Source organism: Macaca mulatta, chromosome 13, assembly GCF_049350105.2.
Source record: "Macaca mulatta isolate MMU2019108-1 chromosome 13, T2T-MMU8v2.0, whole genome shotgun sequence".
NCBI lineage: Eukaryota > Metazoa > Chordata > Mammalia > Primates > Cercopithecidae > Macaca > Macaca mulatta.
Genome location: NC_133418.1, coordinates 114934408 through 114959414, shown reverse-complemented (window position 1 = coordinate 114959414; position 25007 = coordinate 114934408). Strand labels below are relative to the sequence as shown.

At 40.7% G+C, this 25007-nt stretch overlaps 1 protein-coding gene across 7 annotated transcripts in view; it reads left to right on the top strand.

The window, feature by feature from the left end:
• The window catches only part of TAF1B (TATA-box binding protein associated factor, RNA polymerase I subunit B), an 82961-nt gene that overhangs the window by 4277 nt on the left and 53677 nt on the right, over nucleotides 1-25007 (top strand). For 5 of the 7 annotated variants that reach the window (XM_002799137.4, XM_015111686.3, XM_077960153.1 and 2 more), the window contains exons 3-7: nucleotides 1585-1672; nucleotides 3761-3858; nucleotides 6861-6956; nucleotides 12565-12718; nucleotides 20629-20782. In XM_002799137.4, coding sequence (XP_002799183.2) covers nucleotides 1585-1672; nucleotides 3761-3858; nucleotides 6861-6956; nucleotides 12565-12718; nucleotides 20629-20782 — 590 coding nt within the window. The other 2 variants (XM_077960154.1, XM_077960156.1) reach the window with 2 other exon arrangements.

Here is a 25007-nt window from a genome sequence, read left to right as displayed (position 1 = left end):
TATAGAAAATTTGGAAATTATGAAGATGAAAGCTAAAATCACCAGTAATCTCTACATTTGTCTCTTTTTTCCTGTGTATGAAATGGAGAAAGGGACGTGTGAGTACTGTTCAATCTGTTGCCATAACAATTTGGAAAACTACTTTATCTAAACATTTGCAGACATTTTTTATAGACTAAATATTCTGTAATAGCCATTCGGTAATTTAATTAATTATAGCTCTAGTTTTGGATGTTTTACTTTTTCACGTTTTTTGCTCTTTCACATTTTGTCTAGTACAGATTTTAAGTCTTTTTTTCCTGGCTACCCTTCGTAAGTTTTATTGTCTTTGCTAGATAATGGCTTTTGTATTTATTTTGACGTGTCTTACGTTCTCAGTGTGGCCAACCCAGTATACCAAAATTGCTTTGAATATGGTTTCTGTGATTAGAGAGGTTACAATTCAGAACTCCTGTTGATAGAGACATATCTTTTATTCTTATGGAGAGTTAAAGATAAATTTCATTCCAAATCTCTACATTTAGAAAAGCAGTATTGTCCTCTGTTGGTTAAAAATCCTCACCTTTCTTCTGGCATTAAGACTCAATAATGGGGGCTGGGCACGGTGGCTCACTCCTATAAGCCCAGCACTTTGGGAGACCGATGTGGGTGGATCACCTGAGGTCGGGAGTTTGAGACCAGCCTGACCAACATGGAGAAACCCCGTCTCTACTAAAAATACAAAATTAGCCAGGCATGGTGGCGCATGCCTGTGATCCCAGCTACTCGGGAGGCTGAGGCAGGAGAATTGCTTGAACCTGGGAGGCAGAGGTTGCAGTGAGCTGAGATAGTGTCATTGCACTCCAGCCTGGGCGACAAGAGCGAAATTCCCTCTCAAAAAAAAAAAAAAAAAAAAAAACCTCTATAATGGGAACATTTATTCTACTTTATGGAATAAAGTGTGGCCTCATTTTAAAAAAAAGACTCAACACTTTATTTTTAGTTGTGGGAGAGCCAGAATCTTTGATACTTGCCCTTGAGAGCAGTTAGGATTGAAGACTCTGGTATGAATTATACCAACCATTTTAGTCATTCTAAAATTCTGTAAGTTTGATTAAAAATAAAAGGTAATATGTACTTTTATAATTTCAGAAATGAAAGCAGTTTTAGAGTATTATTCAAAGACATGGAAAAGTAGGCCAGAAGTAATCTGTCTGTAGTTTAGGCATTACCACTTACAATAAATACATAAACTGTTTTAATACCAAAGTGTATTTTGCGTGGAGAAAAAAGTGAGTAAATTTAACTTTTGGTTTGGCTTGGTTTGTAAAAGTTAAAAAGTGATTTAAAATAAAAGTTTATTCATTTTACAAACACTTTATGGTTGCTGTATTCCAGGCACTGTTTTAGTTACTGAGAAATTTTGAATGAAAAAACAACATCAACATTAACTAGAATGTTAAATGTTTATAATTTTCCCAAGATTTTACCATCCTTCGTCCTGGTACTCACAATTTGGTTCATTATACATTCCAGAAAATACCTGGAAATATGCTTGGGGGGATGTAAAACTATCTTTTTAATGGTCTTTTTCTGTTCCTGCAGAGATCTCAGGAAGTTATAAACACTGATCTTATTCCTAATACCCAAATAAAAGCCCTCAACCGGGGGCTTAAAAAAAAAAACAACTCTGGTAAGTTCTTTCTTCACATGTGCTTAACATTCTTTATTCACATCTTCACCTTCATGGTGAGGACATGGAATGGAATTTTAAGTAGATTCTAGAGAAAATGCCAGATTTTATCTACTGGCATACGTTCTTCTGGCCTATGTTTGTTATTCACTGTGGTGAATATGATTTCCTGTACTTTTATAGAAAAAATGCTTATTTTCTGAAATAATTCAACCGTGGAATTGTTAGGTGAGTTAAATATAATATTCAACTTCTAGAAATCCATTTCTCGTATTGAATTTTGAACACATCCTTTTAAAAGTTGGGAAAATTATTTTCCCTTAAAATGGCCTCAGCATGAGTGTGCTTTGAAAGGTAAAGTCTTTCATTAATCCAGTGAGTACATATAATTAACCATTATTGAGAAGGATCGTAGGTAAAGTCTAACTGATGGTTTTTATTTTTGACTAAGTACCGAGGACCAAATCCCCAAGTTTGAAACCCGGGTAATGATAATGGGGACTCTTCTACATGAGATAGCTTTAAGGATACACACACATTTTTAAAAATGTGTATATTTATTTGTGTGTGTGTGTTTATGAAATATATGAAATACGTTAACATTCTTAGATGAATAACAGTGAATGCCTAAATGCTATCTCATGTTTCTGTTTAGCCTTTAGTAGTGACTTTTTATTAGGCTAAAACCTGATTAACTTTTGTTAAATTTTATTGGAGTGAAACCCGATTAATTTTGCCTTGACCTACTTAAATAGTTAAAATGTGTAGTTTAAACATGCATTTCTTAAGGAACTTCAGGTGCTTTATATTAGGTGTTAGGTGTCTTATAGTCAACCTTGTCACCCTTAGTTTCTTCATTGGTAAAATGAGAATAAAATGCCATCTGTTATGGAAAACAGGAACACAGACTCAAAATTTAAAATACAACTTTATCAGTTTCTAAGAACAGTATGCAAGAAGAAGAGGGAGTATATATGCATGTAGCTTGAAGAGTTTAAACTTCCTCAGCTTATGGACCATTCAGAATTATTGGGTTTTCTGTTTTACTCTTACAACTTGAGACCCTTTCTGGGAAGGAATTGGGTTAGTCAGCAGAGGTGGGGAGACTTTGTGACATTTAGGTAAAGGAGAAGAGTTGAAGTCGTCTGGCATTCTGCGGAGAAGAGATCTTGAAGTCAGTAACTGACCTCAAGCTCTGTGTAAAAAGTACGGATAACAAGCTTTTGGAAGAGTTACAGTATTTGTCCAGCGGTGAGGGGCAAAACGTAAGGGTCTTCATAGACTTTTCCTTCAGCTCGTAGTTGTCATTAAACACGTAGCTCTGTCTATTGTGGTGGCAGATTTCTTCACAGTCTCTTAGGGTGGTTTTCAGTATTCAAGAAAATAACCCACTTAAAATACCCAGCACACACTTGGCACCTAGGTTGAAATCAGTATTAGTACCTTGCTTTCATTTTCTCCCTATAACCTAGAACCATTTCAGGAAAAGCAGAATGCCATTGAGCATTTTATTTTCTTTGAATGTTCTTACTGCCCTTTTCTGTACTCCTGTATCACAAGATCTTGACATTCGTCTATTCATTCACTAGAAGTTCACCGTTCCCTTGTGAGTTGGAACAGAAAAGCGGTGGAAGCGGTAACTTAGTACTTTCATTTAGGATTCCGCTGGGCATCGTTGGTCATTTAGGATTCTGCCGGGCATCGTTCGGGAAAACAGACATTTTAAAAACTTGTTTCACTTTTTTTTTTAACGTGGTGACTATTCATTTTTCTGCCTCTTAGGTTAGTATTTTCAGAAAAATACAGATAATGGAAAACATTTGAAATCTGAAATTATACAAAATATTTGGTTTCAGCATTTGTATACACATTTGCCAGGTTGGAAACAAGAATATAAGAATGGAAACCCTCTTCAGTGGTACAAAAACATTCAAGTTGCTAAGCTGCTAAGTTCTGGGTTAATTTAAAAAAAAAAAAAAAAAAAGAAAACTTCAAGTCGCAATATGTAAAACACAAATTGTAACTGTAGTAGCATTAAAGTTTGTAAATTAGAAATGTAAATGCTAAAACATGCTATTTGTCATTTAGAAAAAGGCTGGGATTGGTATGTGTGTGAAGGTTTCCAGAACATTCTTTGTCAACAAGCAGAAGCCTTAAAGAACCTTGGAATAGGCCCAGAGTTAAAGGTGAGTACATTTGTGACTAGATGTTAGCTTTACATATTGTTGTTTAAAGAACAGTAAGACTTAAGAGTGGAACTAAGGAGAAATCAGTAATAACACTAGGGCTACTGGAAGAATAATTTTTCTGATGTTTTTGCTTTAACCTTTTAGTAGGTTAGCAGTTCTGGAAGTGTATTCTACAGGATGTAAATAAGCAATACATCCAAAAGAAAAATTTAAAGGTTTTAGTCTTCAGATACTTTGGAAACAACAGGTTAAACAAAGTAAAACTCAAGTAACTTTGGGAGTTTATTAGTACCATTTATGTGTTAATGTGCTTGTTTAATTTCCAGGGAATGTCCTGTGTGGTATTCACAATTTGAGAACAGAGTCATTTGGTGTATGTACATAACGTCTTTCAGGACTTGAGTTCCACAGAATGCATTTTGGACAGTGATATGCTCAACCAGTCGTTCACCTGAGTGTGCATCAGAATCACCTGGAGGGCTTGATAAAACACCAATCACTGGACCTTAACCCCTGAATTTCTGAGTTAGTATGTCTGAGTAGGGCCCAAGAATGTGCATTTCTAACAAGTTCTTATGGGACACCGATGCTTCTGGTCCGGGGACCACACTTTGACTTTCCTGCCTTCCTGGAGCAACGTAGTATTTCTGCAATTATTTGAATTTCACATTCGTTCATCTAGTAAAAGCCATTTAAAGAATCCTTTAAAAAGCCAGTTATGGCTGGGCGCGGTGGCTCAAGCCTGTAATCCCAGCACTTTGGGAGGCCGAGACAGGCGGATCACAAGGTCAGGAGATCGAGACCATCCTGGCGAACACGGTGAAACCCCGTCTCTAAAAAAATACAAAAAACTAGCCGGGCGAGGTGGCGGGCGCCTGTAGTCCCAGCTACTCGTGAGGCTGAGGCAGGAGAATGGCGTAAACCCGGGAGGCAGAGCTTGCAGTGAGCTGAGATCCGGCCACTGCACTCCAGCCTGGGCAACAGAGCGAGACTCCATCTCAAAAAAAAAAAAAAAGTGAGTTATTTAGCAACAAGTTGTTCCCTTGCTTCATATGCTTCATTGGAAACCAAGTGTTGAGAGGTCCAGCCTAGTTGGGGAGAGGCATTTGGGCGTATGTGAAATGAATAGACATGAATTTATATGGTGATATACTCATAAGGGAATTTTTTTTTTTTTTTAAGAGAGGTAGTCTTGCTCTCGTTGCCTAGGCTGGAGTGCAGTGGCACAATCTTGGCTCGCTGCAACCTCCACCTCCCGTGTTCAAGCAATTCTCCTGTCTCAGCCTCCCGAGTAGTTGGGACTACGGGCGCACGCTGCTACACCTGGCTAATTTTTTATGTTTTAGTAGGGATGGGGTTTCACCATGTTGCGCAGGGTGGGCTCAAACTCCTGAGCTCAGGCAATCCACCCACCTCGGCCTGTCAAAGTGCTAGGATTACAGGCGTGAGCCACTGCACCTGACCCTCATAAGTGATATTAAAGGCAAAAAGAGAACAGATAAAGATCAACGTGGGCTGCAGTCACCAAGGAAAGATTTGTAGAGGAGCCTTTGCTGTTCAAACTGGTGGCTGGGGCAAGCCCAAACAGAACAACTACACTTCCAATGCATGGCCTAAATGGATGCTGGGCCTACCCTGAAAGGCGTTAAGTATTAAAAATTCAGAAGCATGAAGCAACAGAGGCTTACCCATAATAGTGTTTGCATTAGGTATGATAGCTGATAGTGGGGGTTTGTGATCTGGTTTCTGCTCACGTAGTCATTCTGTGTATACATGTTTAGAAACAATTTTATATAATTACACTGTATAGCTGTAGCAGGGTTTATTCCTATGTAACTTTATGCTCAACCTCATTAGGGGTTAATTCTGAAAACAATTTTTCTGAAATTAGCCAATGAACATAACTGTTCAGACCTCATCAGTTGAGTGGCATTATGCCATGTACGCAGGCTCCAGAATCAAAACTGACTCCACATCCTATTGATAGTTTTTCTACTTACCGGCTGGGTAATCTTGGACAAGTTACTCATTTTCTTCAATGGTAAAATGAAGCTAATAGCTGTCTTACAGTATTGTGTTGGAGCTAAGGGATGCCTGGTACCTAGTAGATGATGAATAAATGGAAGAGTCTTTTTGTTTGTTTTTTTTTTCTTTGTGAGACAGGGTCTTGCTCTGTTGCCCAGACTGGAGTGCAGTGACCTGATCATGGGTCACTGCAGCCCCAACCTCCCAGACTCGAGCGATCCTCCCACCTCAGCCTCCCAAGTAGCTGGGACTACAGGTGTGTGCCACCATACCTGGCTAACTTTTTGATTTTTTGTAGCGATGAGGTCTCACCATGTTGCCCAGGCTGGTTTTGAACTCCTGGGCTCAAGCAGTTTCTCCTGCCTCAGCCTCCCAAAGTCTGGGGATTACAGTAGTGAGCCACTGCCCGGCCGGAAAAGTTTTTTGTTTAGTTTTACTTTCACCTGGGACTGGTTAGTAAACCTGGTAACAACTTTGCCCCTAACTAAAAGTGTAGTCATGTATCAGTTGCTTTCCTACTCTGATCCTTAATTTACTAATATGCAAAAGAAAAGGACTCAACTAGGTTATTTTAATGTCTTTCTCTAAAATCTAAAATTAAGAAGGATTTTTTCAACATTTCTCATGTACCTGATACTATGATGATATTATAATTCTTTTTAAGGAAAAGCAGGTAAGAATACGTGTAGATGGAAGACTTAACCAGCCCTCCAGGTGATTCTGATGCACACTTAAGCTTGAGAACCACTGGTTCAACATATTAATCCCCAATGTGCATTTTGTGGAACTCATGTTCTGATAGATGCTACATACAGACACCAAAGATTTTGTTCTCAAATTGTGAATACCACGTAAAACATATACTGGAAATTTATATGTAATATGTAAAATACAAGAGAGCTGTGGTATAGATGTGCCTGTACATTTGTCGTCATAACCTGAATCACCCCCCACTCATTTCCCTTCCTCCTTAGAATGACGTTTTACATAATTTTTGGAAGCGCTACCTTCAGAAGAGCAAGCAGGCATATTGTAAGAACCCAGTTTATACCACTGGAAGGAAACCTACAGTAAGTCACAAGTCTGAAAGTTGGATTAAAAAACATGTCTGTTGAGATGTAGAGATGAAGATGGGTTCCTGACCAGTTTGAGTATCTGAGATTATGATGCTTGTCAGAGGATTTTCAGTTAAGAGGCTTCTGTTACAGTCCAGAAGGACAGGGTCACTGACATATAAATATTTTGGGGTTAACTTAAGATTTTTTTTAAAAAAGGTTTTGCTAGAGTTGAGTAATTTCTTGTGTAAAGCAATATTAGCATCTCGCTAAAATCTTAGTGAATAAGTAAGCAATAAGTAAAATATTAAGCTGATACGTGAATTGGTAAGATAATTTCTACTTCAATTTTGAAAGGAAATGGGAACAATTACTTTTAATTAGAAGCATAGTTTTCTCAGGTATATCCATTAAATATTTCCTTAGTGCTTTGGATATAACTGTTTTGAGAACAGTAAGAGGCCTGCTTCTGAATCCTGGTCCCTACTTTTGAGCTGTATCATCTTTCGTGAGGTAAATTACTGAAAATATGCAGAAGCAGCAAATTAACAAGCAAACATAGAGAGCGGGACAGTGGGGAAGGGTGCTATTTAATAAAAGGTGGTCATGGAGGCTCTTGCTGATGAGGGAGCTGAAGTGATGAAGAAAGTGAGAGAGTAAACCATGGGATATCTAGAGTAAGAAATGCAGAATTTCAGGTCTTACCAAGACCAGTTGAATGCAGGTATGCATTTTAAGAAGTCCCTGGGTGCTTCCTATACACTACACTGAAGTTTGAGAAGCACTGGTGTAGATGAGAAGTGATGGTGGCTGGGACCAGGAGGTAGAACTGGAGGTGTTAAGTGATAGGATTCTATATAAAGTCTGAAGATAGAGCCAACAGAATTTCCTGATGGATTGGATGTGGGGTGTGGGAGAAAGAGAGGAATAGGAGTCAATGATGACTCTAAGGTTTTTGACCTGAGCAGCTGGAAGGAAGGAGTTGCCATCAACTGAAGGGTAAGTGGGCCAGGAACATCAAGGGTTCCGTTTTAGACATGTTAAGTTTGAGACAGCTGTTAGCATCTGTGTTAGTCCATTTTCACACTGCTATAAAAATACTACCTGAGACAGGGCAATTTCTAAACAAAAGAAGTTTAATTGACTCACAGTTCCACATGGTTGGGGAGGCCCTAGAAAACATGTAATCATGGCCCAAGGATAGGGGAAGTAAGGCATGTCTTACATGGCAGCAGGAGAGAGAGAGGGAGAGAGACAGAGAGAGAATGCGTGTGTGTGAGAAAGCGCATGCAGAGGGAAACTGCCACTTTTAAAACCATTAGATTGCATGAGAACTCCCTCACTATCATGAGAACAGCATGGGGGAAACCACCCCCGTGATCCAGTCGCCTCTCACCAGGTCCCTCTCACAACATGTGGAGATTACAATTCGAGATGAGAAATTTGGTTGGGGACAGAGCCAAACCATATCATTCCATCCCTGGCCCCTGCCAAATCTCATGTCCTTCTCACATTGCAAAATCAATCTTGCCTTCCCAACAGTCTACCAAAGTCTTAACTTGTTCCAGCATATTAACTCATTAACTCAAAAGTTCAAGTCCAAAGTCTCATCTGAGACAAGGCAAGTCCTTTCCACCTATAAGCCTATAAAATCAAAAACAAGTTAGTTACTTCCAAGATGAAATGAGGTTACAGGCATTGCGTAAATGTTCCCAATCCCCATGGAATAAATTGGCCAAAACAAAGGGACCACAGGCCCCATACAAGTCTGAAACCCAGCAGGGCATTCACTAAACCTTAAAGCTCCAAAATAAGCTTTGACTCCATGTCTCACATCCAGGCATGCTGATGCAAGGAGTGGTCTCACAAGGTCTTGGGCAGCTCTGCTCCTTTGGCTCTGCAGGGGCCACGTGGTCCAGAGTTTCATGGACTAGAGTTGACTGTCTGCGGCTTTCCAAGCGCATGGTGCAAGATGTCAGTGGATCTACCATTCTGGGGTCTGCAGGACGGTGGCCCTCTTCTCACAGCTCCACTAGGCAGAGCCCCAGTGGGGACTCTGTGTTGGGGCTCCAATCCCACATTTCCCTAGAAGAGGTTCCCCATAAGGGCTCTGCCCCTGCAGCAGTCTTCTGCCTGGACATCCAGGCATTTCCCTTCATCCTCTGTAATCTAGGCAGAGGTTCCCAAACCTCAGCTCTTGTCTTCTATGCACCCACAGGCCCATCACCACATGGAAGCTGCCAAAGCCTGAGGCTTGCGCCCTCTGAAGCCATGGCCTGAGCTATACTTTGGTGCCTTTTAGCCATGGCTGGAGCTGGAGTGGCTGGGATGCAGGGTGCCATATCCTGAGGCTACACAAAGTAGCTGCGCCCTGGACCTGGCCTGCAAAACCATTTTTCCCTCTTAGGCCTCTGGGCCTGTGATGGGAGGGGCTGTCTCAAAGATCTCTGACATGTCCTGGAGACATTTTCCCCATTGTCTTGAGTGTTAACATTCACTCCTCATTACTTACGCAAATTTCTATAGCCGGCTTGAATTTTCTCCCCAGAAAATGGGTTTTTCTTTTCTACCTTGTGGTCTGGCTGCAAATATTCCAAACTTTTATGCTCTGCTTCCCTTTTAAATAAAAGTTCCAGTTTCAGATAATCTCTTTGTGAATGCACATGACTGAATGCTTTCAGAATCAGCCAGGTCACCTCTTGAATGCTTTGCTGCTCAGAAATTTCTTCCGCCAGATACCCTGAATCATCTTTCTCAGCTTCAAAGTTCTACAGATCTTTAGGGCAGGGGCAAAATGCCACCAGTCTCTTTGCTAAAGCGTAGCAAGAGTAACCTTTACTCCAGTTCCCAATAAGTTCCTCATCTCCATCTGAAACCACCTCAGCCTGGACTTCATTGTCCATATCACTATCAGCATTTTTTTTTTTTTTTTTGAGATGGAGTGTTGCTTTGTTGCCCAGGCTGGAGTGCAGTGGCACCACCTTGGCTCACTGCAACCTCCGCCTTCTGGGTTCAAGTGATTTTTGTGGCTTAGCCTCCTGAGTAGCTGGGACTGCAGACGCATGCCACCATGTCCAGCTACTTTTTTGTGTTTTTAGTAGAGATGGGGTTTCACCATGTTGGTCAGGCTGGTCTTGAACTCCTGACCTCAGGTCAGGCCCACCTCCACCTCTCAAAGTGCTGAGATTACAGGCGTGAGCCATCACACCTGGCCACTAACAGCATTTTGATCACAATCATTCAACAAGTTTCTAGGAAGTTTCAAACCTTCTTTGATCTTCCTGTCTTCTTCTGAGCCCTCCAAACTGTTCCAACCCCTGCTTGTTACCCAGTTCCAAAGTTGCTTCCACATTTTCAAGTATCTTTATGGTGGTATTCCACTTCTGGTACCAATTTCCTGTATTAGTCTGTTTCCACACTCCTATAAAGATACTACCTGAGACTGGGTAATTTATAAACAAAAGAGGTTTAATGGGCTCAGAGTTCTGCATGGCAGGGGCCTCAGGAAACTTTTTAAATCATGGTGGAAAGCAAAGGTGAAGCAAGGCATGTCTTCCAGCAGGGGAGAGAGAGCGTGCAGGGGAAACTGCCACTTTTAAAATGATCAGATCTCATGAGAACTCCCTCACTATCACAAGAACAGCCTGGGGGAACCTTCCCCCATGATCCAGTCACTTCCCTCTAGGTCCCTCCCTCCAGACGTGGGGATTACAATTCAAGAGATTTGGGTGGGAACACAGAGCCAAACCATAGCAGCATCCAAGAGGAAATTTCAAGTATGCAGTTAGATATAAAAGTCTGCAGTTCGGGAGAGAGGTCTGGGCTGGAGACATAAATTTTGAAGCTGTTAGTTTATATTATAATCATGAAATCTTAACATGCCATTGTTTGTAAGATACACCATTATTTTAAGTACTGCTAAGAAAGAAAAGAGTGCTGCAAATTCAATTGTGACATGCCAGTGATTGTAAGATAAATCTCAATTTCTAGGATGTTAAAATGTGGTATGGGGGGTACATTTTACGATTTGAAGATAGTAGCTAGTATTTAAAACCATAAGACCAGATGACATCACCAAGGTGTGAAGACAGAGAGAGGACCAATAACTTAGCTCTAGGTTATTCTAGGGTTAAGATGTTTGGGATAAAAAAGGAACCGGCAAAAAAATTCTTAGGAACAATGTGAAGTAAGAGGACAGCTGAGAGAATGAGCACTCTGGAGACCAAGGGAACAAAGTGTTTCAAGAAGAGAACAGTGATCCAGCTGTGATAAATGCTGTCACTAGGTCAAGAAGGAAGAGGGCTGCAAAGTGGTTAGTGGAGCAGTGGGATCAAAACCTTAATTGGAATGGAATATAAGGTAGACTGAAAGGAGAGAAATTGGAGACAACAAATCTGGACTTTTTCAAGGCATTTTGCTGCAACAAGTACAAAGAAATTCCATGGTTGCTAGGGTCAAGGGAGAGCTTTTAAAAAGTGGGATAAATGGTAGCATATTTGTGTAGTGATAGGAATGATGCAGGAGAGAAGAAAAATTTGCGATGGAGAGAAAGAGTTGATGTGAATCTTTGAACAGATATCTTTGAATATACAGAGAGGTGGGATCATGTGTGCAAATAGAGAAACTGGCTTTAGACAGGAGTTTGAATCATCCAGAAGAATCAGACGGAGGCAGAGTATGTGGTAGAGTTGCTGGCAGTGGTTACCTGTGGGAACCTGTGGAAGTTTTCTCAGTGTGTTCATGCTCATCAGCCAGCTTCCTGGTGTAGCCTCCTTCTCATGGGTCTTCCCTGTGGGGAGGGGATATGTTTGCCAGAGGACACAAGCATCTTATTTCATTCTGAGTGTTTTTTTTTTTTTTTTTTTTTTTTTGCTTCATTGTCTTGTGAGCCTCTTTACCAGGAGTCTTATCTTCCTGTAATAAGATCAAGTTTATTGGCCTGCAGGGTTGAAAATCATGGCTTTTTGACTGCGATCGGTTTACCTAGGTAATGTCAGCTGATGAGGTATTTAGGTAGCTGACCTTTTTAGGGACACTCATTTCAACAGTACATGTGTGAACAGTTAAACAGTAGTATAAGATAGTATATCCTTGTTGATTACATGTTACAAATCATATGTGCTATAGAAGTTCAAGGAAAGGAGAAATCACTGAAGAGTGGGTTGGAAAGATGGCATGATGAGTAAGTAATGAGTTAGAGGGAGGAAAAGGGATGATAGTTCAGGCGGGAGAACCAGAGTTAACAAAGATACCAAGCAAAAATTTCCCAGGTAGGTTTGGTAAAAAGGAGCCAGCCAGCGTGTGTGGAGTCATTGATGTGCAGTGTTTTCAGTGGTGAAGATACTAGCGCTGTAAGAGAGATGTTCATGGAAGAAGGAGACCTGATGGCAGGGCTGGCAGCGGTTTCCTTGCCCATCCTTGTCTGTGACTCTTCTCCAAGAAGCACTGCTGGGAGCTGTCAGGAACATGTTTCAGAAGTAAAGGGACTTGGCAGACAGTTGCACTTCTCTAGGAGTGGTTTCTTTTAGGGTGTTTGTGATAGTCTGGAGTTGTTTTAAGTTCACAGAAATTAACTGTTTAAAACTGTTATGCAATGATTTTATTTATATTATTTTGCAAACAGGTATTAGAAGATAATCGAAGTCATTCAGACTGGGCTAGTGAGCCTGAGCTGCTAAGCGATGTCAGCTGTCCTCCTTTTCTTGAAAGTGGAGCGGAGTCTCAGTCTGACATCCACACTCGAAAACCTTTCCCCGTCAGCAAAGCATCACAATCAGGTAAAAATGAGAACCAAACCATTTAGAATTTTAAAACTGGTATGCTCCTTAAAAATAATTTAGTCTGATCTTCTGATAATCCAAGGAAAGGGAACTTGGTCTAGCAAGGAAGAATGACTTGCTGAATCATGTGGCTAAGACAAACTAAGTGAAATCTTAGTGCAGTTTTTTAAAAGACACATTGTCTCCATGTGAGTTTTTTGTGTGTGACTTTAAAGGGACATAAAGTTCAAGTGGATCCAGAAAGAAAGAGGCTACTTCAAAAAGATCATATATGTGTGGGCTCAGAGTTTTCAAAGAAAAGTTGTAGCAGAAGAATTTTATCATGTATCTGTATAGTAAAATAGACAAAGATGATATGTCCGATTTCTAAGCATAGACTAAAGCAAGCTGAGTAAAATTTACCTTGCTACATGTGTGTTTTACTTTCTGATGTAATCCCATAACTTGAAATAAATAAGGAATATATTTAGGATTAAAATATTAGGCCTTCTTCCTAAAGAATTCATTCATTTTAGTTTTTCCTTCACTACATTTTTTTTTTTAGATGATGGAAAACAGACCAGGCTTTCCAAACCCTCTGGTATTAGGAATTGTTTATTGCTATCTGGGTTAAGTGTAGTTATATAAAATTTTCAACAAACATTCCTTGCCCTTCAAAGATTAAGAATTCCTTTATCAGTTTATCCACATCTCTTGCTGGACTGCACAGTGACATGGATATCAAGTAAGTTACTTTTTGTGTAAAGTGTTAGGATCATCGACTAATTGGGCAACAAGGAATTTCTAGAGTTTTCTTCACCTTTTCAGAGAGGCCTGAGCTCAAATAGTCCCAGAAGACCGTGACTGTAAAACGATCGAACCTTTTTTAAAAAAGATATCATCTCCCTTTAAAGCATCATGATTGTTTTGTTTACCTGTGTTTAACGGTTTTGTTTGCTTATTTGTTTCTGGTTTTGTTTTTGGTTTCTGGAGACAGAGTCTGGTTCTGTCACCCAGGCTGGAGTGCAGTGGTGCAATTTTGACTCACTGCAACCTCCGCCTCCCAGTTTCACGCAATTCTCCTGCCTCAGCCTCCTGAGTAGCTGGGATTACAAGCGTGCGCCACAACACCTGGCTAATTTTTTTATTTTTAGTAGAGACGGGGGTTTCACCATGTTGGTCAGGTTGGTCTCGAGCTCCTGACCTCGTGATCGGCCCGCCTCAGCCTCCCAAAGTACTAGGATTACAGGCGTGAGCCACCACGCCTGGCCTGCTTATTTGTTTTTTTGTAAATGATGATCCCTAGAGCTTTCTTTTAGTTTTTACTTTAAAAGTAATCATTGACCGGGCGGGATGGCTCACACCTATAATCCCAGGACTGTGGGAGGCTGAGGTGAGCAGATCACTTGAGGTCAGGAGTTCAAGACCAGCCTGGCCAACATGGTGAAACCCCATCTCTACTAAAAATACAAAAATTAACTAGGCATGGTGGTGCGCACCTGTAGTCGCAGCTTCTTGGGAGGCTGAGGCAGAATTGCTTGAACCGGGAGGCAGAGGTTTTAGTGAGCCAAGATTACACCACTGCACTCCAGTGTAGGCAACAGAGCAAGACTCCATCTCAAAAAAAAAAAAAAAGTAATTATTAATGAAACTCAATATAAAACTGTAAAATGCAGATAGTCACAAAGAAAATAAAATCACCAGTTATTGTACCCTCCAGAAATTACTGCTACTGCTATTGTAGATCATTCCAGAAAGTTTTTCTTCATGTATGTATAGGGAGTTTATTTGGTTTTTGTAAAAATTTGAATTATTTCTTCATTCTTTAAATTTTTAAATCAAAATTCTACAAATCATTCTGTAAATCTTGTTATAAAAAATTGCAAAAATAAAAAATTGGTTAAAGTTTTAGTCCACTAGTCATGGCCATGGACTACACCTATCGTAATCCCAGCATTTTGGGAGACCAAAGAGGAAGGATCAGTTGAACCCAGGAGTTCAAGACCAGCCTGGGCAACATAGTGAGACCTCCATCCCTCAAAAAATAAAAAAATTAGCTAGGCATGGTGGTACATGCCTATGGTCCCAGCTACTCAGGTAGCTGAGGTTGCAGGAGTGCTTGAGCCAGGAGGTCGAGGCTGCAGTGCGCCATGATCATGCCACTGCACTCTAGCCTGGCCAACAGAGCAAGACCCTGTCTTAAAAAATAATAATAAAATTTGTAGTCTACCTTCAGCTAATGTCCTATTCCCAAGAGGCATTCATTTTCAACTCTTTTGTAACTTCCATATTTCTGTATCACACGCTTCTAGTATTACATCTTGATTTCTGGTTTGGGACATCAGCTATTGGATTCCATTTTAGCTCTTTCACACATTCCTCACTGTCCCTTATCTTCACATAGTCACCAGTACATGAGTGTACATTTCTCATTCTCTCTCTTCCCAATATAATTACTGTAATCTTTTACTAGATCAGTATTTACTGCTTAAATTATTATAAATGTATAAACATTATTTAGACTGAGCCATATAGCTTACTATGATTACTTTTTCTGTATATCCTGTGGTTTTCTTAGAGTTGATCATTGTTATTTACTTAGTTTTCTGTTTATCACTAATCTATAATTTATTACTAATGTATCTCCACACTTCCTCCCAGTTCTTATAATCTCTTAATACCTTACGTATTCTATCAATTTCATCTTCTGGAAGAAGTCTGCCTGGAGCCTCTGATCTGCTCTGATCTAGAGTGATGTCTCTAGACCTGTGGCCTGGCTGACTCAGGATCTCTCTGGTTTTTTTTGTTTTGTATTGTTTTTTTGAGATGACATCTTGCTCTGTTGCCCAGGCTGGAGTGCAGTGGTGTGATCTTGGCTCACTGCAAGCTCCGCCTCCCAGGTTCACACCATTCTCCTATCTCAGCCTCCTGAGTAGCTGGGACTACAGGCACCCACTACCACGCCCAGCTAATTTTTTTTGTATTTTTAGTAGAGACGGGCTTTCACCGTGTTAGTCAGGATGGTCTTGATCTCCGGACCTTGTGATACGCCCGCCTTGGTCTCCCCAAGGGCTGGGATTATAGGCATGAGCTACCGCCGCCCAGCCAGGATCTCTCTTTACCACCATCCTGAGATTCTATCATTTTTCTTTTGTTGGAATTTTTTATTTTCCACATCCCATTTCTTCTTTCCTGGATTACCCTCTCATTTTTGTGGAACATGTTTTATTTCACAGAGAATATTAATGATATTTCACCCCTGACTTGATTGTTTTGGCCTCTGCTTTTTGTATGAAAGGCTTTAAATGTTTAGTGAACCTAAGATAGCTATTCTTACTCAACCATGGAGACTAAAAAGTTGATAGAAGGCTTTGTTTCCACGGTGAGACTTGTCAGCTCTGCTCTGTATGCAAGGTTATTTTCTCAGTGAACCCCAGCATTATCATCTTTAAATCTTTTCCCCCCGGAGCTGATCAGATTCCTCAGAGAAATCTCTTTGAGTCTTCTGTTTGGCAGGTTTGTAATCCTGGCTGTCACTGTTCTGGGAACTGGTTAGGAAGAAGAAGGCCTGAGGGGAATGGAGGATTGTTTTAGTATTCAGTATGTAAACTTTCACTTAAGCCTCCTGTTTTCACTTCTCAACGGTGCATGTGACTGGCATGCCTTATTCTAGAGACCCTTCTCTCTGGAGAAGAAATTTCCAGTTTTTGGCCAAGACTAGGGAGGGGCATCACTTGGCTGCATGGGTTTGGGATAAGAATCTGGATGTCTGGCTGGGCGTGGTGGCTCACGCCTATAATCCCAGCACTTTGGGAGGCCGAGGCAGGTGAATCACGAGGGCAGGAGATTGAGACCATCCTGGCCAACATGGTGAAACTCCGTCTCTACTAAAATACAAAAAATTATAGATGGACATGGTGGCGCCTGCCTGTAGTCCCAGCTACTCAGGAGGCTGAGGCAGGAGAGTGGCTTGAACCCGGGAGTTGGAGGTTGTGGTGAGCTGAGATCACACCACTGCACTCCAGCCTGGGCAACAGCGAGACTCCGTCTAAAAAAAAGAGAGAATCTGGATGTCTTAACTGCTTCTTAATTTGGATTTTAAGCAGTCATCCTGGTGTTAGGCCTGGCTTCATCCAGTTTCTAGGGGTATGAGCGTCTCCAATTCCTGAGCCTTCTTTAGGGGTCCCCAGTGAAAACTGCTTTGTGGCATTCCCTACTGCTGGCTTTGGATCTAGCTTTCTCAGGACTGCTAAGCCAGTAACACCTATCTGTATGCTTTCTGACTTCTAAAATTTTATTGTTCTTGTCACCTTTTTCATGTTGTCCTCAGGTTTACGTGTTTAAAAAATTCTCTTTATAGTTGTTGTAGCGGGAGAGAGCAGAGGCTAACATGTGTTTTCAATTTGCCACCTTAACTGGAAGTCCTTACATATTATAAGGAATATACAAAAAATTGTGTATGTGTACGCACACACATTTGTTTTATGGAAATCTGTGACTTTATATATTCATTTAAAACTGATAGTCCTTAAACTTCAGCATCCATTGGAATCAACGGAAGAGCTTGTTAAACCTCAGTAATTTGCATTTCCATTAGGTTCTCAGGTGATATTAATACTGCTGGTCCAGGAGTATACTTTGAGAACCACTGATCTAAAAGTATTATGGACATTGTTTTGTAGTATACCATTGCATGGAATTACTTAATTAAACTTCTATTCCTGGCATTTAGGTTGTTCTAAATTTTTTTTTATATTATAAACAGTGCTGCGACAACATTTCTTGATCCTAAACCTTTGCATGGCTTTCAAATCATTTCACTGGGATGAAATCTTCAAAGTAGAACTGTTGGGCCTATTTGCACATCGGGTTTCTACTCTGTGCTAGAGACTGTTCTGGACACTGGGACGTAATATGGTGGCAAGACCGTCCACCTTCAAGGTGTTTAGGAGAAGATAGGCAATAAATGACCAAATAAAGAACATTTTAGTTGCTGATAAGTGCCGTGAAGCAAGGACTTACAGAATTTGGAGAAAGAGGTTTTGAGGAGTGATTTTGAGAGTTTATGTTTAAGAAAGCGTAGATTCTCAGGGTCATTCCTAGTCCTGCTTCTTTATCTACCCTTACACCTTATGTGACTTCACCTAATACCGTAGCTTCAACCAACCACCAACTATATGCTGAAACTAAAATTCGTATCTTTAGTCCCACCTCTCCTCCGAAGTATAGATTCTTACATTCAGCTGCTGACTCAACATTTCTATTGATGTATTTAATAAGATTCATACTTAACACATGTAATTCTTTTTTGTTTGTTTGTTTGTTTTTTTTGTTGTTGTTGAGAGGGAGTCTCGCTCTTTTGCCCAGGCTGGACTGCAGTGGTGCTGTCTCACCTCACTGCAAGCTCCGCCTCTTGGGTTCACGCCGTTCTCCTGCCTCAGCCTCCCAAGTAGCTGGGACTACAGGCACCTGCCACCACGTCTGGCTAATTTTTTATATTTTTAGTAGAGACGGGGTTTCACCGTGTTAGCCAGGATGGTCTCGATCTCCTGACCTCGTGATCTGCCCACCTCGGCCTCCCAAAGTGCTGGGATTACAGGCATAAGCCACCGCGCCTGGCCAGCACATATAATTCTGACATTGTGATTTTGCTCATCAAACCTGATTTTGTTTTTTTGTTTTTTTTGCCATCTTCCTTGTCGTGGTAAATGACAGTGCATGCTACTTGTTGCTCAGTCCAACAACCTCAGAATCATACTTGTTTTCTCCTTTTCTCTCATGCTTCACATCCAATCTAGGAGCAAATCCTTTGACTCAGCCTTTAAAATCTGTCTAGAATCCAACCATTTCTCACTAGCTGCAATGCTACCACTCCAGTCCAAGTACCAGTCATGGGTTTCCTGGAAGAGTGGTCTTGCGTTTCTACTCCTGTCCTCCCATAACTCCATTCTTCCCACAGCAGCTAGAGTGACCTCATACATAAATGAGGTCCTGTTGCTTCCATGTTTTAAAACTCTCCCGAAATTTCTTATACTTAGAATAAAATCCAAAGTACAAATCATGACCTACAAAATTCTACATAATATAGTTCTTACTCTCTCTTCAGTATCATTCCTGCTACTTTCTCTCAGAAATTTCTGTTCTTATAAAGAAAAAGAGGTTTAATGGACTCACAGTTCCACATGGCTGGGGAAGCCACACAATCGTGGCAGATTTATGTAGAAACTGTATTTTGTAGCATCCCATGATGCTGTCACTACACTGGCCTTTTTCTGTTCCTGCAGTTCACTCCTGCTAATATACTTGGTATTCTTCCCAACATCCTTAAGACTTACTTTCTGAATTAATTCAGGTCTCTCCTCAAATGTCACCTTCTCAATGAGGTTTCTCTGACACCCATGTAAAATAGCACATCTCTCTTCCCTTCCCATCACTTTATATGACTCTACATTGCTATCTTTCTATGTAGCATCACTATCTGTCAATTGTAATTTTTTTTTTTTTTTTTTGAGTTAGGGTCTCTCTGTGTTGCCCAGGCTAGTCTCGCATTCTTGGGCTCAAGTGATCCTCCTGTCTCATCTTCCCTAGTAGCTGGGATTACAGGATTACAGATGCACACCATGGCACTTGGCTCTGCCAGTTTTATTTCTTGTTTGTTTGTTTATTGGTCTGTCTCCCATTACTAGAATATAGGTTCTAAGAGAGATGAGACATGGTTCACTTGTCATTTCCTGAGACATAGAAGAGTGGCACAAAGAATGAGATGAATAAGCATCCGGTGAATGAATGAAGATACCATAATGTCATATGGTAGAGGATACCTGGAGGATGGGGATAGGAGGAGGTGCTGCTCTAGCTAAGTTTTGGAGTTTTGGAGAGGCCTTGTAGAGAAGGGGACATGGGAGTTGAGGCAGTTACACATCTGTTGCTGTGCATTGTAATTGCATATCCTTTCCTTTATTTAAAAAATTGTTTATGTTCACTATTAAAAAGATCAAACAGTTCAAATCCTTTATTTTTTATTTTTTTATTTTTTTTATTTTTGAGACGGGAGTCTCGCTCCGTTACCCAGGCTGGAGTGCAATGGTGCGATCTCGACTCACTGCAACCTCCACCTCCCGGATTCAAGCGGTTCTCCTGTCTCAGCCTCCTGAGTAGCTGGGATTATAGGCATCCACCACCACACCCGGCTAATTTTTTGTATTTTTAGTAGAGACGAGGTTTCATCATGTTGACCAGGCTGGTTTCGAACTCCTGACCTCAAGTGATCTGCCCACCTTGGCCTCCCAAAGTGCCAGGATTACAGGTGTGAGCCACTGTGCCTGGCTCAAATCCCTCTTTAGAATCCTGTCCCATCCCACTCCCACAGATATTCCATGATTACATTTTTGGCTGATTTTATTCTAGTCCTTCATTACTCTTTATTGCCAAATTGCTCTTTGTAAAGGTTTTATAACTAGTTTTAAGATATTTGTATTACTCTGTTTTCTTACTGCTATGAAGAAATACCCGAGACTGGGTCGTTTATACAGAAAAATAAGTTTAATGGACTCACAGTTCCACATGACTGGAGGTGCCTCACAATCATGGTAGAAGGTGAAGAAGGAGCAAAGGCACATCTTACATGGTGGCAGGAAAGATGAGCGTGTGCAGGGGAACTACCCTGTATAAAACTATCAGATTTCGTGAGATTTATTCACTCTGATGAGAACAGCGTGGAAAAAACCCGCCCCCGTGATTCAGTTACTTCCCACCGGGTCCCTCCCATGACGTGGGAATTATGAGGACTACAGTTCAAGATGAGATTTGGGTGGGGACACAGCCAAACCATGTCAATATTTAAAATGTCTGTTTAGATTTTTTGTTGTTTTTCTTTTGTTATCCAAATAGTTACGTGGATTTTTTAAAATCTCCATTTATCTCCTAAGAAACGTCTGTCTGCTCTGGATCTCTGGATGGAGTTGAATACTCACAACGAAAGGAGAAAGGAATTGTGAAGATGACCGTGCCACAGACACTCGCCTTCTGTTACTTGTCCTTACTTTGGCAGAGAGAAGCAATAACACTTTCAGATCTTTTGAGGTTAGCTAGACCTCTTGTGTGATAATATTTTTGCTGGTTACTACATGAACTAAGTACACAAACTTTGGATATTTTGATTTTTATAAGAAGGCCTAACTTGAGGAAGGAACTGGAAAGGTGGAGTAGCCTGAATTCTAATTTGGAAATGTAATCCCCCCGGGCTAGTAATTCATCTTCTTGATTTTCTTATTTATGTAGTAGAAATTATAGTACTTATAACACATGGGCTATTGAAAAATTAAGTATCTAATCTTTTGAAGAGAAAAGTGACATTTAAGTACTTGAGTAATATTAGTCAATATTTTTCATTTCTAAGAAAAGATAAACAGGTGATCTTTACATTAGCAAAATGGTTATTCATAGTTACACAAAACCATATGTTGGCGTTAAGAGCTAAAATATAGGTGGTCTGTGTTTATAAGGAAAAGTTGAAGACAAAACTGTTGAAAGGATGTGTTATCCAGATAGTAAGCGTTTATATTTTTCAGGGTAATCTACAGAGTGTTTTGGTTAATGTAAGAATTTCTTATGTAATAGATGTGCCAAACTTGTTAATGTGCTGATTTTTTTCCTCCTTGCTTTATATGTGTTCTGAATAGTAACATTTGGGTTTAATCAACGTGTAGAGTGCCTTTAAGAGCACAAATTATGAACCGAACTGCTGGGTTTGAATCCTGGCTCTGCCACTTATTTATTATATGACCTTGAGTAAGTCATTTAATTTCTCTCTGCTTTTGTTTCCTCATTGATAAAATGGGGCTAATAATAATAACTACCTCATAGGGTTGTAACTACTTTCAATAATTAGTGCTACATGGAAAGCACTTAGAGCAGTGTCTGGCACATAATAAGAGCTCAATGCTAGTCATTATTGTTTTTGTTTTCATCATCATCACCATCATCATGATTATTGGCACAACCCCTTTGATTAAATATAATGCCTCCAGTAAATGATGATAGTGCCTTTGAATTTGGCCACATCAACCAAATAAAAATGCTTTCCTCAGGTCTGATTAACTCTGCAAGCAGATAGCCCATGATTCAGTGAATTTTACTATTAATTTAAAAACCTGGTCTTGCTTTGTATGCCCCCATTGGGTGATCTCATCTTTTCCCAAGGCTTTAATTACCACTATATGCTGATGACTCTCAAATTTATATCTCTAGCCCAGACTTGTCTACTGAGGGCCAGACCCGTAGATTCATATATACAGCTGCCTGCTGGACATGGCTACTTAGATGTCTTTATGGTATCTCAGAATCAGCATGACTAGAGGTTCATCATCTGTCTCCTTGATCCAGCTCCTTCTCCAGTGTTCTCTTTCTTAGTAAATGCCATCCACCCTGTTGCATCCTATCCAGAAGCCTAGGGATCATCCTTGACTCTTTCCCTTCTATGTACACTGTTGGTCTTTATGTCCACTCAATTATACGTCCAAAAACTCAAAAAACCATTCTTCTCTGCATTCCCTCTCTCTCTGTCCTCTCTACCCTCATTTGGATTGCTTAACAGTCTGCCAGCTGAGCTCTGTGTCTGTAATCTTGTGTCATTTCTATCCATTTTCCTCCTGATAACCAGAAGGATCTTACAAAAACATAAATCTAATGATGTCATTAGAGCTGGATAAAGGGGCTAGCCATCCTACCCAGGACAATCTGTAAGGGGCTAACAGAACTCTCCTAGAAATCTAACAAGATGGAGAAAGTCATATTTACCTGGAATTCTTCTCAGGGAGAATATTATATGTGGTTGAAAGAATAGGGGTAAGATGCTACCCACCCGTCTTCTCTCCCTCCCTCTTTTCTCTTCTCTCTCTCTTTCCATCTCCTCCCTCACCAGGGGGAATTCTGAAATGCCTTCAAGGAGATTAAATCTAGTTAGCTTGAGGGCTTTTGTTTTGCCCTGTGGAATATACAAGTTTGGGAACAGAGCTTAGTTGCTTGGGGCAATAGGAGAAGAGACTGTCACCATATTCTTTCTTTGCTTTTCTCCCAGAAAGAGCTCTAAGTCATAAGGTCTCAAAATGTGGCCTTCTGACTTACAGCTTCAGTATCATCTGGGAACTGGTTAGAAATGTGAATTCTTAGACCTATCCTACACCTTCTGAATCAGGAACCCTGGGGTAGGACCTGGTAATCTCTGCTTTAAAATAAGCCCTTCAGAGGATTTTTTTTTAATTGTTTATTTTTATTTTTTTGTAGAGATGGGGTTTTGTGATGTTGCCCAAGTTGGTCTCGAACTTCTGGCCTCAAGCAAGCCTCCTACCTTGGCCTCCCAAAATGTTGGGATTGTGGCGTGAGCCACCGTGCCTGGCCCAGGGGATTCTTATGGATGGTAAAGTTTAAGAACCACTGCCAAACTTTGAAAAAATATTTAAAGAACACTGGTTTTAAGGGAGTACATTATTAGCCTGGCCAAAATACCCACATACCTTAACACTGTGCATGTCACTCCTTTTTTAAGTACTCTAGCAGCATCCATAGTCCTTAGCATAAATTCATTACCCTGCAAATAGCCTGTAAAGGACCCTGCCTACCTAGCAATAATGGCATTAATAAATAAAAATAGCCAGCATTTATTCATTCTGTGAATTTGTGTTGAATATCTACTATATGCAGGTGGTTTTCTGGCATCTAGACCCTTGTGATACAGTTGTGAATCATGTAGGTCCAGTCCTTGCTCTCATGAATTTCAAGACCAGAGGAGGACACAGATAAACAAACACATAAGTATGGTTGGTGCAAAGATCATTGAGGTTAATGGCAAAAACCACAATTACTTTTGCATCAACCTGATAAGTAAGAAAAGGATCAGACAGGGAAAGGCTATTCAGGAAATTGAAATAGGATGGTATGATAGAAAATGACTAGATGGCTACTCTAGATTGGTCATTTGGGAAGGCCTCACCAAGAAGGTGGCATTTACTCTGCACCTTAAATGAAAATAGAGCCAGTGTGAATATCAAGAGTACGATAGACCTCACTTACCACAGAGGATATATTCCAAGACATTGGATGCCTGAGAATGTAGATAGCACGGAACCCTATATACACTGTGTTTTTTCCTGTGCATACATTCCTGTGATAAAGTTTAATTTGTAAGTTAGGCATAGTAAGAGATTAATAATAAAATAGAATAATTATTACGGTGTACTGGTACTCCTACTCTTGAGCTTTGAGTCTGTTATTAAGTAAAATATAAGGGGTACTTGAACACAAGCACTGCAACACTCTGACAGTAGATCTGAGAATGAGCCAACAAACTACGAGTAACTCATGGCTGGGTGGCGCCTGCAGCTTGGCTGTGCTGAACAAAGAGAAGATTCGCGTCTCACACGGGTCAGAGAGAGATGGCGTGATATTTCATCATGCTCTTTAGAATGGCGTACAGTTTAACACTTAGGAAACCATGCAGCACAAAAAAGAGGATGAGTGGGGACTGCTGTACTGGCATTCCAGTACAGGGAGGTTGCTTTTGCCAAGCCCTAAAGCAAGAGCTGTGTGATGAAGGAGCAGAGGAGAGCTAGTGTGACTGGAGTCAGAATTCTAAGGCAGAGTAGGAGGATGAGAGTGAACAGATCATCAGGGGCAGATATCTGTCTTTGTAAAACAAGTTAGGAATTTAGATTTTTAAAAATTGAGGCATCATTTATATATAATAAAATTCACTGTTTAACAATATACAGTTCAGGCCGGGCACGGTGGCTCACGCCTGTAATCCCAGCACTTTCGGAGGCCGAGGCGGGCGGATCACGAGGTCAGGAGATCGAGACCATCCTGGCAAACACGGTGAAACCCCATCTCTACTAAAAATACAAAAAAAAAATTAGCCGGGCGTGGTGGCGGGCGCCTGTAGTCCCAGCTTCTCGGGAGGCTGAGGCAGGAGAATGGCGTGAACCCAGGAGGCGAAGCTTGCAGTGAGCGGATCGCGCCACTGCACTCCAGCCTGGGCAACAGAGCGAGACTCCGTCTCAAAAAAAAAAAAATATATATATATATATACACACACACACACACACACACACACACAATTCAGTGGTTTTCAATACGTTTTCAAAGTTTACAAAGCTGTGCAGTCTGCTGTTTTCAGGACACATCACTCCGGAAGGAAACCTCATAACCAGGTGGACTCCGGGTTTTAAGTGTGAGAGTAAGCCCCTGGAAGGTTGCAGCAGGAGAGATACAATCCGATTGATGTTTTTTAAAGATCATTCAGGCAGCTGTG